The following is a 14,764-nucleotide window of genomic DNA, read 5'->3' as shown; positions in this document are numbered from 1 at the left end:
AACTGCCTCATTCATTTCTCATGATTTTTCAGATCACCACTCTGACTCTTGTTTAACAGTATTCCTTCTTGAAATCCAAGTTATAAACATGACACCATAGTTCAATGTTAACTTTAATAAATTTACTATAGTTCTATAGTTTCTTTGGTTCCTATCTTCACTTTAGTAATTCTGTGTAAAATTTCTAGGTCCTGCTGCCTTGTGTTTACTACTTCAGACTTTTCTCCCTGCCTTTCAAACAGGAAGCCATTTCACTTTCTGTGCCTCCATCTGGCATAGAGATTTCCTCTGAAGGAGCTTTCTGATCCTTTATCACCTGTAATGCATCTTGCTCCCTTTCAGTTTCATCACACTGCTGCTTTTAGAATGTCCTGTTATATTAGGAGCAAGCAATTATCAAATAAATCCATCTGGTCTCTTATTTCCTCACTTAGAGGAAGGATAGAGTAGTATACCTGGCAGTGATCATTAGACTAGTATAGGTATAATTTTAATTGGGAGAAAAGGTAAGGTAGAGAGTGATCCACAAGCAAATATAAATAAATACTCTGTTTGAGTAGTGGTAGGGCTTCTTCTCCGAGATCCTGTTCTCTAGAACAAGAATGTAACCATTATACATGTCTGTTCTAAAATGGTGGTAAATTGCTGCTCACTGTCATTTGATGGGGTTGTACTTTCATTAAGTTACATGCTAGATGTATTGCAGAGCTTTAGAAATTCCTGTATTTGTCAATAGTAATGGGAAGTATTGAGGAAGGTGTCACATTTTATATGATCTTGTATCTATTTCTTCTGTATTTCTTGGATGGGGGTTTTCTGTGCTGTGCATCTTGGTAAAATTTTAAATTTTTTTAGAGGAAAAGAAGCACTGTTAGGCACTGAGAGGTCTTGTAATCATTCCTCCTCCTTCATCTCAATATAAGTCTCAAGCACAAGACCAGATGGATGATCTCTAAAAGGCAGTAGGTAAAAAAATTGCTGTATTATGTGACAATTGATAACACGGTATTGTAACTCCTTATTCCCGTAAAGCAAGAAACATTATTAAATAACTCTCTTGTTCAGGAAGAGTCAAAAAGGACCGTTCTCATTTACTTCACTTGGATGACCTTGAGCAAAGTCAAGTACATTGGTAAGTGCGTTTAAATCTTTCTTCATTATTTTAGCTGGAACTATTGAACACACAAACTGGAACTGTTGGTACTTTAATGTATAAGAAGCGTGAAGAACAGAGACCACAATAGTACAATGCATTGTTTTATTACTTGGACCATACTGTACATCAAGTCAGACAGGTGACTGACTTCCCATTTTAGAGGTATTTATGTTACTAGACATTGTACGTTACATGCATCTTCCTGCACAAGCTAGTAAACCAAACTGTCTGAAACATTCTTAACAGTTTACTTTTAAGATCTTTAATGTTTATTGGCGTGATTTAAATCATAGAGGGACATAATGTATTTGGTTAAATTGCTTTATCATAGTAATATAGTTATCATAGAGTTTATATATAGTTTTCCTTCCCAAATCGACCATGTTGCCTATTAGATTGGTTTTCAGTGGTTTTGTAGGAGTAAAATTTGAAAATAGCTCTTTGGGGTTGGGGGTGCTGGCATTACTCATTTAACAGATATAACAAGGGCTGAACATTTTGTAAAATTCAATTAAATGTAATGAGTCTAGGCTTATCTTATATCCAGTGGTGCAGTTAGCAAGACGGACTGAGGGTACCATGTAACATTTCAAATGGGGGATCAGGTGAAGTGGAGTCTATTATCTTACAATTCCTCTCAGATATATTCTCATTAATGTTTCCTTTAGATAGTAACAATATTATCAAAATGGAAACTGTTCTCATCTCTCTAGAGAAGCCTCATTTTTTTAATACATTGAATCAATTAATATTGTATCCTGTTTGAAAGGAAGTTGGCTTTATTTCAGCTGCAGAGATTATGGTTCTCTTAGAACATAATTGTACAAAATGTTTTGCTGCAATAGTCTGTGTGTCTGGTTTATGACTGTATGGCGTGAAAGGTACAGAGTTCAGGTCCCCAGTGAACAATCAAGAAGAGAAGAATTTCCTATTTTATTTTATTTTGATTAAAAATAATTGCTCTGAATTATTTTACAGAACAGTAATTTACTTAACGAAGAAAACTCTACCACTAAAACAGACATATGTCTTGGGAGCTTAAGCTAATTGGATTTCCAACGTAAGAATGGTCATACTAGGTCAAACCCAAGGTTCTTGTAATCAGTGCTCTGTCTCCAGCAGAGACGTGTTTAGGGAGAAAAATATAAGGACAGGACAGGTCCCTTGTATTACTTAGAGTACTCCAGTACTCCTGCAAGCCTCCAATTATTTGTAACTTCAGGACTTGTTTTATGCTTCTCCCTTGGTGTCAACATAAAGTGGTGTACATTGGGGTCAGCTGAAAACATCTAACTGAATTACTGCAAGAAATACACTGTGCTGAGGGACGTGAACAGGTGCTTCTAGGTTTTTGATCAAAAAACACTCGGTGCTTTCCACCATTCCTATTCAAAAGAGGTTTGAAATATAATGCTGCTATTTTAAATAAATTGTAAATTTAGTAGTCAGTCAACATCTTTTGGGCTTTGTCTCTTTTGGCATGCTTACTGGGCTTCCATCCCTTTTGGTGAAGCTACTCTGTCCGTGGCGATGCAATGCAGCAGACAGTTAGGCCTGGTATCATCACTGACAATTCTTAGGTCATTTTGGGTTCTATCCACATGACGGATGATCATTTGTGCTCAGAATTCATGACCAAGAATTGGAATTTACTAGTCAAAATAACTAATACTGGGAGATCATGATTGTCTTCCTGTTTTGTTTACTCTGCTGCATATTAATTAAATTGGAAATATACTTTGAAGAGAGGAAAGATAGAGATCCAGCCTACCAGGGACCAAGTCTTCTCTTTGCATTTGGGCAAGGAAAGAATTTACTTGTTCTATTCTTGTCTACTTAGGAGTGTAAAATGGTCAAAGATTTTGTACCCTTTATCATTAGATTATGAAAGATAGTAAGAGGTTTTCCATTTTAAGGTTGGTTTTTTTTTTAACTGTGCTGTTTACATGCTGTGGCAGAGAGCATGCCATCGTTTAACCAACTCCTTGGGCTTGCTGATCATTTCATTCCAGTGTTCTAGTTCTTTGCCGCGGGTGTACATGAAAGGCCCAACTACTACACGTCCTAGCAGATGTGTTTCTGGGGAAGAAAAGAAAGCAGTTAGTGATTAACACCTGTGAGACCTTCTCTGAAATCCTTACCTAAATTAGAATATTAACTTGTATTTCTTCAAGTAATGCATGTTCTGAAAGTTATTTTTAAACAAAAATTTTCATCAAGGAATTCACTCTTGATTTCAAGTTCCGTAGTTTCTACATGCTAAGATTCACCATTACAAGGTACTGCAGTAAGTGGGTATTTAGTCAGTTCAGGCCTACCCTATTGGCTGCACTCTAAACTAGAATCAGTTTAAGGTACACAGATCTGTTTCTGCCCAGCCCCTCTACCTCAAGTGTACTGTGGAAGCGTGCCCTAGTTTTGGGCATCAGCAACCTTAGTCGGATTCATATGATGCTCTAGCTTGGGAAAGAATACATTTAGTTACTGAGACAGCTGGGAGTCGCAATATGTGGGTTGCCACTGACCACCCGCTGCCAGTGAGCAGATTGTTTCTTCATGCCTGAACTTTTCAGCTGTGGATGGGGAAAATAATTCGAACCTGCCTTACATGAACTTCAGAATGTTTGTAAAGCGTTTATCTGTCCGCAAGTGAAAATGATGAAAGACTCGAGTACTAATCCTAGTTCTTGTCAATCCTCAAAACCAAAGCACCTGCCCAAAATCTCACCTAAAGGAATTTTTTTTAGGAGCATATGAATCCAAATGAAGGTATTAATGTTTCATTATTGAGATCATATTTGCACTGCAGGGAAGATGTTTTTCTTGTGAGCAGTGCAAATATTGAATTCTGATTTGCTTCTCTAAGCAGAACTCCTTAATGTATTCTCTGACAATTAGCAAGAGGTGACCTCAAGCACCAGGTTTTCTGCCAGGGAATGGATATGTTTGTAGTCTTTCTTCTTCCTCACTGCTTGAACTGCTGTGATAATTAAAATTCCTATTCCTCTTTCAGATTTGGTTAGGAACAGTGAATGGCTTCAAGATTTTGGAGGTTGGTGATTATACACACAGGTGTTCACAGAACGTAATTGCATAAGCTTGTTTTCGTAGGATACCAGAATGAAACAAAAGTACAGCACTTTGTACTGACAGTGACTAGCCTACAGTTATTTTACTCATGTCTTAAATTTATCTTTAGCCTCTGAAATAGAGACATACACTTACTGCATATAAGTTGTTCTGCTTTTTAAAGAAACAGCCTGTGAAATACCCCAAACCTTTTATATGTTTTATGATTACTGCTGAAAAGGAATTAGTTCCTCCCAGTTTTAAGTATCTCTGCAATATGCGAGAGATTTAAGACATCTTAACTGTAATAATTTATATAGCTTACTTTCTCCCTTGATACTCTGGAGCACAGATAGACTCAGGCTTGCTGTATCCAGCTCTGTCTGATCTGCCTTGAAACGGAAGGTTTCATTATACACTGGATTGGGAGATCCCAGAACAGCTGCTGTCTTTTTACTTTTGATGAATTTATTATGGTTCATTAGTGAGACTTTGACATACACACCTTGGAGAAAAAGAAATTCAAGAAGAAAATACATCAGAGGCAGTTGGGAGAAGGCTTAAAGAATTTCTTGCTTTCAGGAGCGAACATTAAGTATAAAATTAGATCATGAACGATTCATGAAACATACATGGCAGCATGGCAATGCGTAACATTAAGAAGGGAGTACGCAAAGTACTTAGGGTGCAGTTTTGCAGTGCGCTTTCCAATTTAAGAGCTGTTAAAAGGAGCAGTCATATTCTTACCCTGCATCCTTGATCTTATATTCCTGTACCTTCCCTTCATCTGATGGAGACTTTTTTGAAGGCTTAGTTTGTTGGGTCAGTAGTTAATTTCATGTATTTGATCAACATGATCATTTGATCCAACACAAGGGAGGCCATGAGGGAGGAGCCATGTTGTAGAGCTGCAGCCTGCGCTTGGATAGGATATGTTTCAGGGGAACAGATTCTCCTAGTCAAAGAAGAATCCTTAAACAAAAGGTTTTACTAATGACTTCTAGCCCTGTGGTAAGGGATTCTGTAGAAAATTTGAGGAAAAGGTCAATGATCTCTTCTCTTTCTTCTAGAAGATATTACAAAAATTGTGTGTCAGTGTGGGAACAAGAACAACAAAAAAAATTTGCTTTGCTTCCTGAAGGGGACCTGTATTGCATTGTGGTCTTACTCAGTAGATCTTTGACAATGAGATCCAAAGCAGCCTGAAATTTTCCATTCTTCCCTACCCTTCTACAAAATTTAGTGACAAGCATGTAGAAATTTCTTCTTAATTGATGGCTAAAGATTTGTTCTTTTCCAGTGAAGCAGTAACAGATTCCATGCTGCTACTGTGTTTATTACTCCCTGCTATTCAGTTCATTAAGGTTCATCGGTATAGCAAAAATTATTAGAAACGTCAGGACTGAGACAGCGTTGGTGGCCTCCTAATGTCTCCTTCTTATTTCCACAGATCCAGTAGACTCTCATCACTGTTTCAGAGGGTGCAGGATTACCAGACCAGATTTTTTATGACAGAGCTGCTACCTGAGTGCTATATGTGGAAAGTGTTACTATGTAAGCTGACAAAGTCTGACTTTTCATTACTTACTACTTCTTAATACATTTAATTCAGTAATTTGAATCTAAAAGTAAATGTCTCCTTACTGTCCTATACTGCATATCTTCCATCAAAGATTAGTGTTGCACGAAGCCCTGTTAATATAGAAACCTTTTTATTCCAGTTTCTTTAGGATTTACCAGAGAATCTGTGGACCCTAAATCATACTTGAAGGGCATTATCAAAGGAAATAACACCCAATTTATTTAATCTTCCTTTTTTTTCTTAGTAATATATTCTGGAGAATCGCCTTCTGGCAGCTCTTCCCTCCAGAGCGTGCCCATGACTCTTGCTTATGATAACCTCAAGTATACCAGCACTAAAATAACATGGCAGATTAATGTTAGATTTGTAGAAAGAAACACAGACTTCTGGCTCTCCGTGCTACAGAACTTCACAACAACCTGCAGGCAGAGACATGATGTATTAAGAAGTGTGTTCTTCATCTCTTGTAAAGCTACTGAAATGATACAAAATTAGAACACTTTCTCTTAGTTTGTGATGCCACTTTTTTCATCTGCCACGAACCAGTCATATTTTTTCTGGCCATCCTTATCTTAGTTATTTGTTTTCTAAAACTACTATGTTCTGTAATATATTTATCTTTCAGCAAGTGCACAGGGGATGATTCTGCTTGTTGGAAACCTCTATATTCTCGTTATTTTACTGTGCATTTCTTCATTTATGAGTTTTACCCTAAACAGAGCAAATCTGTCTTTAACATTATGAATGTAGATTTACTCATTTAGAGGGCATCATTTCTAAAGTTAAACATCCTGGTAACAGCCCACTGAAACCTCAAAAAAACTTCATAGTTGATGTGTGTATATAGAGAACTAAACCTCTTTTCTTTTTAACTGCTGGGTGTATTTTGCGTTTATATTGTTTGGTTTCAAAGCCCTTCAAAAAAAATCACTACAGATTCAAACAGAAGTTTGGTTCTTCCATCTATTTTTGCTTTGAGTGTTTAGATCTTCAACAGCATTTTGAGATAATCTCTACACTCAACGTCTCTGAGGCCAAGGACACATGAGCATGATGTACCAGGAAAACTCCCCCTGCAGTAAGGGAGAGAAATTGTGACTTCGTGCCATGGTCCTTTGAACAACGGCCAGGCTGACCTAAAATGGGAATTTTTTCCCAGTTCAGTTCTCCCCAGGACAGCTGTTCAGCGTCAGCAGTTGTCCTGTAGCTGTTACCTCTGGGCTTTTGCCTTGAGGCAACTCTGTTAATGTCAATATCCCCTGAAATGCTACCTTCTCTGGATTGGAGTGCCACAGAGGGATGTTGCTCGCTATATTAAAGCAGGAAAAAAAATTGCTACTGATGACGTGAGACAAACCATTTATTATGAAACAAAACCACAACATAGCAGAACTGAGCTATCAAAATCTAATTACCCCAGTAACAAAGTATGGCTTTTTTCCACTCAAATTAAATCACTGGATGTTTATTTGTTCTTTTCAAAGTCACTCAGCACAAGCCTGGGTGGACAGATGAGGAAGGAGCAAATTAAAACAGGAATTCTGGAGCTGATAGCAGAGAGGAAATGACACTTACTGACAGCATAGCTCTCCTCATGGAGCTTTAATCCCCTTGCCCTCAGAACCACTACAGTGAGGCGGCCCAGGTAGTCATTGTAGCTGAGGGAGAACTGGATATCACCATACTCTGAAGGAGGCTTTGGAAGCAGAAGAACGCTTGTCAAATATATCGGAAAAACTCTCTTCACACAGACAAATGAGGGGAAAAAAAGTTGTTCATACTAGTGGTTTCTGCCACACTAAGGCATGTGAGTGAATTTTAATAGCTTTATGCTGTTGTGACATTTGATAGAACCAATTAATCAGCCTGCCTGAACCTTTGAATTACTCTCTCTTCCAGGTGATGCCTATTTCCTTGCCTCTTCTGCTTTTTTCTGCTCTTACTAATTCAAAACAGAAGCAAATAATAGAAGGTGCTTTCTTATGTAACTATCTCCTAACTCATGTGACTGTTCTGAGCAGTTGGATAATCCCTATACAACAGCTACGGATCTGCAGGTCGGTAAGATGGGAATTTTGATTCCAAATGTTTATCAAATACTTTTGCACTTGATGTATTCGATACAACATCCTTCTACTTCAGCTGTACCCCTCCAATACTTGTAAGATGACAGAAATTCCACAATGCCAAGCAGCCTGGTATCACATACCTCCAAGTTTTCTTTCTCCAGATCTCTCCATATGACTAGTTTGTTGTCATCAGTTAATGTTGCATTTTTCAGTGGGAAGATAACTTGGCCTAGGAGATGATGCCGCTTCTGTTTATCGACATGATAAACCAAAAACTTCAGAGTCCTTTGGAGCAACGTTTTACTGGAAACCTGTAGAGGAAAAGGAAGAATATATTAATAATTATAAAACATCTGACACTTTTCTACTCTAGCATGACTTCAAAGGAAGAATTTTTCAAAGTGTGTTAAAGGTAGGTAGAGATTTCCTTAATTATTTGAAGTCCACTTTCTTAATTTGCCTGAAGTTTTAGCTATGCAGAAGTCTAAAGATCCAAGCTAAAATAGAATTTCATTTGAAAAATGTGAAGTTAGCTGGCGGTTTTTCAGCTCATACAGATCTAGTGTTATATGATGCATTTGCTTCCAGGCACAAATGTTTAGAAATCTGCAAACATTCATTTTTCAGTTGTCTGAAACACAAACGTTTTTGGTTTTAAAGCTTTTGTCTTGTGACACCTGCTGAAAGCCTCTTGGCGTAGGCAGCCAAGCTCCTAGCTTTACAGCACTATACAAATATCACACCAGACATCTCACAGGTTCTAGTTTCTAGCCTACTTCCACAGCAAAGAAACTAAAAGCAATGAAAGCATTAGTTCAGTATTGGTTGCTTCTGGACTTGTAGAGCTGCTGGGCTGAACTGCTCAGCCATAGTTCAAACTGGAGTTTTCATCATTCCCAGGGCGAGTTCTGGAATCCTCAACTTTGGTGCAGACCACAAGTAAGATCAGTTCTGGAGCCACAGACTTCAGTAGCCCAGGATCTCCAGAAGCCCCACTAATAAGTCCTATCTCCAGTGGAAAAGACTTGTATCTTGGTAGAAGTTTGTAGAAAATTAATTTTCACAAAACATGTACTGTAGTTTGACAAGTCAATATTTGCAAACAAAAATCTGGTTCATCAAAGGGAAAAGTACCTGAAAAATGAAGTTTTCATCAAACTGTGGGTTAAGGGTTTTGCGTTTTGTTTTGGACTGCAAGTAGCTTCTTTCGTCAGGCAGCAAGTAGATTTTCACAAACGGACTACAGGAATCAGCAGGAAGCTGCAGCTTTCTGACTTTGATCAAGGAGACAAGGAGCCTTTCTGACTCTTGCTCATATTCTATGGAGAACCAGAGGCGGCCAATGTTGCCTTCAGGAAAATCCGTCTCACTTTTGTCTTCAGGACACTTGTACAGCTCTGGGTTAATGATCCCTACAACATAAGCTCCAGCTTCATGAGATAAAAAAACAAGCACCCTCAGATTAGTCTCAAGACTGTCACAGGCATTTTTATAACCACTGCTGTATTAGGGGAAATCACATTAATCTCTTTATTAACAATCCATTTTTGCATAAACTTGGTATTTTAATTCCTTTTCCCTCAAATTTGGAGTAGTTGTAGGCTGCACCACTCTTCTTTTCTTTCTCTTATTCCTGTGACTGTACCTCGATAGTTTTAGGTATTTGTTGTTGCAATCTGCAACTGGTCACTCTGGGGACAACAATCAGACACTTCCTGAGTTACACTCATGTCGTGCCTTTACAAAACAGAGAAGGAGAGATTGCTTTGTCTGCCATGTGCACAAGGTCCCACAGCAGTTCCTGTATATATAAAAAACATATATACATACAGTGTTTAGGGCTTGTACTGTGTAACACTGTCTGGTATGCCCCCAATAAACATGCTTCATAATAAAGTTACCCTTTAAAAGAGTACCCTTAAAAAGAGTCCTGTTTTTGCAATGCCATACCCAAAGAATGAAATGATGACCGTGGCCCGGACTGAGGAATCGCGTAGGGGTCGCTGCCTTCCTGAACGTGTTCTTCGTTCGTCAGGTTAATCCAGTCTCGCCCGTGCAGTGTTGGTGGAATGATAAATGGAATGCTTCTGGATCTGCTCGAGACAACAACAGCTACTGACTCTTCTGGTTTAAATATGGAAACCAAACTTGTTAACAGTAATAAGTTTACTGTTCTTATCTTACAATTTCATAAAAATTCGAAGGAGATGCATAGGTAGAAAAGATAAATACCCATTGTTTTGTAATTGATTTTATTTGTATAATGCCTAAAGGTCCAGCGAGGGACATCAGATCTTAATTCTTCAGACAGATCCCGCACTTCTTCCCTTTCCTCTCCTTTAGAATTGGTCTTTCAAAGGAAAGGAAGAATTAACTGCAGCTGCTTGTTTTAGAGCCCCAAACCCCTGCAGTAACTAACTTTCTAAGAGTCTCCTTTCTGAACTGAAGTCCTATTGTTTGGTTCTCGGATGCTTCATTACGAGACCACCAGGAATTACTCTGGAACATAGGCCAAATTTGTCTAGGTAACAGATAGAGCTATCCATGCAACAATTACACTTGAATGTATTATCTCTTTTACATAAATCAGAGATAATCATTGCATTTATGGTTAAAGTATCATTTTCATAAAGGAACAAAACAGAACGTGACTGTTTTCATATAATTTAGGGGTCTCATTTATTTCTGTACATGCATATATTTAGATCACCCCCTCATTTGAGATTTTACAAGTTGAAATAAATTACCAACAGTGTGTGCTTTAAAAACAAAACAAAAATATGTACCTTGTGCTTTTTAGTTGAATTGCGGAAGTTGACTGATCCTGAAAAATGGCACTTGCATTTGTCACTTTGATAGGACTGGTGAGCTTTTCATAAGAAAGGAGGCAGCAAAATTTCTTCCAGAGCAGGTATGCAGTTATTCCAATGAGAACAAATAAAAGGATCCCTCCTGTTATACCTCCAGCAACAGCAACTGCATGTTCTGTTCAAACATAAAAGCACATAAAGCATCATAGGAGGATCAAAGTTATGTACGTTTTGGGGGTAGACAGGAGTATTAAATCTGACAAATTTATTTGATTTACATTCCAAAATGATTTTTAAATGAAACGTTCCGCTCACATGCACATTTTTGTCTTTGGTTATAGCATGATGCAACACCTGAAGATGTATGACATCAGCAGTGAGAGATTAGAAAATGGTCAGATATGCTGGCAATGACTGCAATGTAAGAGACTATAGACAGGGAAAAAAACCTAAAACCCAAGGAGTTATTTGGGCTCTTATTTTACATTAGCATCAGCATTTACCTTAGCGTGGCAGAAGTCCTAGAGCTTTCATAACAGAAGAAAAAGAAAACCCAGGAGCACCTAATACAAAAGGTACCATTATTTTGGTTTGGTTTGTTCTTCCAACTATTCTTCTGTGTTGAATTGAGACTAGATTCTGGCACAAGGAACAAAGCAAAGCTCTGGGTTGTTTTCCTTCTAAGGATGCATGTGTTTCCTGATCTGTAAAGTCAAACTTAAGTATCCGTTAAACACTGTTTCCTGCATCTTGATTACTTCAGATAAAACCAAATCTTGTATAATTTGAGTTTTGTTTTTTCCACACTAATAAAACTTAATAAATGTCTTTAATATGAATATGAGGAATTCTGTTGTGAGAATTTCTCACTAGACCAAGGGTAGACAATTGATAATGGGCTCAGTTCATTGTTTTCTCATGTTTGCTGAGTATGCTAGAGTAAAAGGCTGGAAAGACCACTTTGGCACTGTACCTTATACCCAGCCTGTCTCGGCCTACCACTAAACTAGTACTGGTGCACTGAGACATGACTAGGTCTCAACTGATAATTGATCCTACCAGAATATCCTCTGTCTGAAAAGGAGCCCAAACTGCAGAATTATCTTCCACTCTGCAGCCACGGGAGGCAGCTCAGGATCAGCTGCGTACTGTGTACTGCCAGTTCTCAGGGTCTCCCCTGAAATTGAAGCAACAAAGTGACCTGGTGTTCTCTCACAACTGGTACTGACTTTTTTTCCTCTTCTCTGCTTTTAGGTAGAGATAACTGTGGTTATGCTTTATTCCTTTCTTCTTTTTATCTGTCTGTGCTTGGTAGATACCTTGCAGTTAGCCACCTCTATACGATGGTACAAGTAAATAAAGACAATACAAGCACAAAATAATCAGTCAACACTGGTAGTAGTTTTGAATGAGAATTCAAAACTAATTTGATATGGTTTAGTTATTGATTAGAGCTATAAAGAGTATAGGAAGTGAGTTGCAATTACATGTATTACTGATCTTTTTCACAGTTGCCATGTTGCAGTAAATGATATGAAATGTCCTTCAGCTAAAGAACACTTATGTAAATACCTTGTGCTATAAAATTAACCTGGCCATAGTGCCTTAAAGGCCTTTAATCTGATCCTATCTCATTTTCCTGCATTTGGTACAGTCATAGGAGCCAACTTACTTTTGCAGCTCCCCTCCAGGTGTGTTGCCTTAGCTCTCTGCAGGAATTGGCTGGCTGCTTCGCCATGAGTCATATAATCCCTCATGTCTCCCAGCACCATGGAGCAACTACCCTGCTCATGGCTATACCACAGCAACAGGCACTTCACTGTCCTTGCAATCGGTAGGTGGGCTGAATACGTTTCAGCATTTAGCCAGGCTATTAGTACAATAGTATTAGTACAAGACTTATTCTGAGGAACAGGAAACAAGTACCTATTTGGTATGGGTTAATATTAATACGGAGACAAGTCTGGTTGTACTACACTGGTAACTTAGTTTTCTTTCTTAAGAATGCACAGCATGAGGAAACGCGTAACAAATGCAGTCCTGAGCATGGAAATTCTGTGTGTGTGTTCCTCTTAGTTTTGTAGAGCATGCTCGAGTATGTCTTCAGTCAGATTGCCATTTTATTACAGCTTAGAGGGTCAGATGCAGAAAAAATGCTTTAGTTCAATGCCCATGAACATAATAGAAATTAATGGTTCACTTCATACAGGTGTACTATCAACAACACAAATGTCTATATGGCTGGTGGTTTTACTGACATGGGTATCTTAAAGGTAAACATTTCAAGCAAGCTCAACAGGACTTTGTCTGTTTAACTTGTCCTCTCCATTCCCAAGTCTTTAATGCTGTCAGCAGCAGTCCTGTGTTCCCCCATAACCAGTTACCACCATTTACCATTAAGGACAGTAAGCTGAGGTGTGCTGTGATGCACTATATAGTACAGCAGCTGTGCATTGATTTTGGAATAAGAGAATGAGTTTCCAGTCTCTTTGTTAATGAGTTTAATGTACTGAATTTGTTCACTGCAGAATGATGTTAAGTATTTATGACCCACCCACTGCCATTGGCTCAAATTCTGCTTTTTTATTTTTACACAGTGGTAGATACAAGGTAGTTTTACCCATTTCAGTAAAGCTACCTATGATTTAATGAGAGTAAGGAGAATTTGGCTCACTTTTAGTTCATCTTACCTGATTAGATCAGCAAGAGAACCAGTAGCTTAGGGCACAATGTAGCACTAGGCACAAAATCAACCATTGAAATTAGTTGAATCCATTGTGTGCAGGGAGAAAATATGTGTCTTTTTAAATAACTGCCTGTCATCATGAGAAACTGATGTATTGTGTTCTGCTGTGGTACAGGATCATGGGAGCGGGAGATGGAAGAGATCTGTTGGACCCCTTCATCTCCAAGTGGCCTGTGCTGGGGGACTGTCCACTGTTAATAGGTACCAGGTTTATCCTAAGACAGAGAAACGTTGATGGTCATCATCTGTCGTCTTTAGGATTGGATCCCTTTTTGCTTAGCGTCTGATGACACTATGCTTTCAGTATAGTTTTTCTTAAACTTTGCAGTAAGCCTTTTGGAGTTGTGACCAGCCAATTCTCCATCACAAGGTTTAATCCCTATATAAATACTCAGATTTATTAACGTTTACAGTATAAGCATATGTACAGTATAAACCGAATTAATTGGGGTGGGGGGTAAACTCTTTGCACTTGCTGTGTCTGTCTCACTGAGCCAAGTTGTCCTCTGACAGCAAAGCGCTCCGGGCATGGAATAAAGATCGGGGGTGCCTGACAGACCTGCAGGTTACCGGCTGCTGTTTCCTTAGCAGCTCCAGAAGAAGGTCGGACGGGTTTACAGCCCTTTAAGTTCAGCGGCAGGTTGGAGTTCACTTCTAACCCAAACTTTCCCGAAGTGCTGGCGCGGCGGCGGGGAGGGGTCCGGCTCGGCAGGGCAAGGCTGCGCACGGCGGGGGCGGCTGCGTGTTTTCCGAGGGGGGCAAAAGCTAGCGGCCCGGCAGGTGCCCGGCCCGGGGGGCTGGCGGCGAAGGGGGGGTGCGGGCGGAGCAGAGCCCTCCCCTCCCTCCTGCCCGCGCCCGGCCCCGGCAGAGCCGCAGCGGGGCTGCCCCCCCCCCCCTCCCCCGGCACTCACCGGGCATGGGCGCTCGGGCTCCTGCAGTCACGGCCTCGGTGCCATCTCCTCCCGGGCCCGCCGGCAGCGCCGGGCCGAGCCCGCCCCGCTCGCTCGCTCGCAGGCGGCGGCTACCCGCTCCCCCGCTCCGGGTGCGGGGTTGCCGGCGATGTGCCAGCCGCTGGTCCCCGCTATTTAAGGGCCGGCAGCGCCCTGGGGCAGCCCTTCCCCGGCCCGCCCCCGCCGCCTCACGGGTCGCACACGGGGGAGACTGGAAACACCAGTTAAAATAGAGACATCTCTGGTTCCGGTCAGAAAATCGGGAAGGGACATACTCGAAGAAGTTCCAACCCTACCTAGGCTCGTCGTGCCGAGCCAGCCTACGCTGTCAGCCCCAGGAGTGCGGGTTGGGGGGGACAGCCATCACCGATTTTCAATAGCT

The 14,764-nt window shown here is 40.1% G+C and overlaps 1 protein-coding gene across 1 annotated transcript; it reads right to left on the bottom strand.

Moving 5' to 3' along the window:
• Window positions 1-1,225: 1,225 nt before the first annotated feature.
• Window positions 1,226-14,417, bottom strand: LOC127017676 (synaptotagmin-15-like). Its single transcript, XM_050898895.1, has 8 exons — window positions 14,344-14,417; window positions 10,663-10,861; window positions 9,827-9,969; window positions 9,011-9,306; window positions 8,017-8,187; window positions 7,383-7,503; window positions 4,551-4,730; window positions 1,226-3,235 (listed from the first exon to the last, which is right to left on the bottom strand). The coding sequence occupies exons 1-8, from the start codon at window positions 14,348-14,350 to the stop codon at window positions 3,099-3,101; spliced, it is 1,254 nt and encodes a 417-aa protein (XP_050754852.1). The 5' UTR covers window positions 14,351-14,417; the 3' UTR covers window positions 1,226-3,098.
• Between the last annotated feature and the right edge of the window lie 347 nt (window positions 14,418-14,764).

The sequence above is a fragment of the Gymnogyps californianus genome, chromosome 6 (genome assembly GCF_018139145.2).
Source record: "Gymnogyps californianus isolate 813 chromosome 6, ASM1813914v2, whole genome shotgun sequence".
NCBI lineage: Eukaryota > Metazoa > Chordata > Aves > Accipitriformes > Cathartidae > Gymnogyps > Gymnogyps californianus.
The sequence above is the reverse complement of the archived record's forward strand: the minus strand, read 5'-3'. Positions and strand labels throughout refer to the sequence as shown.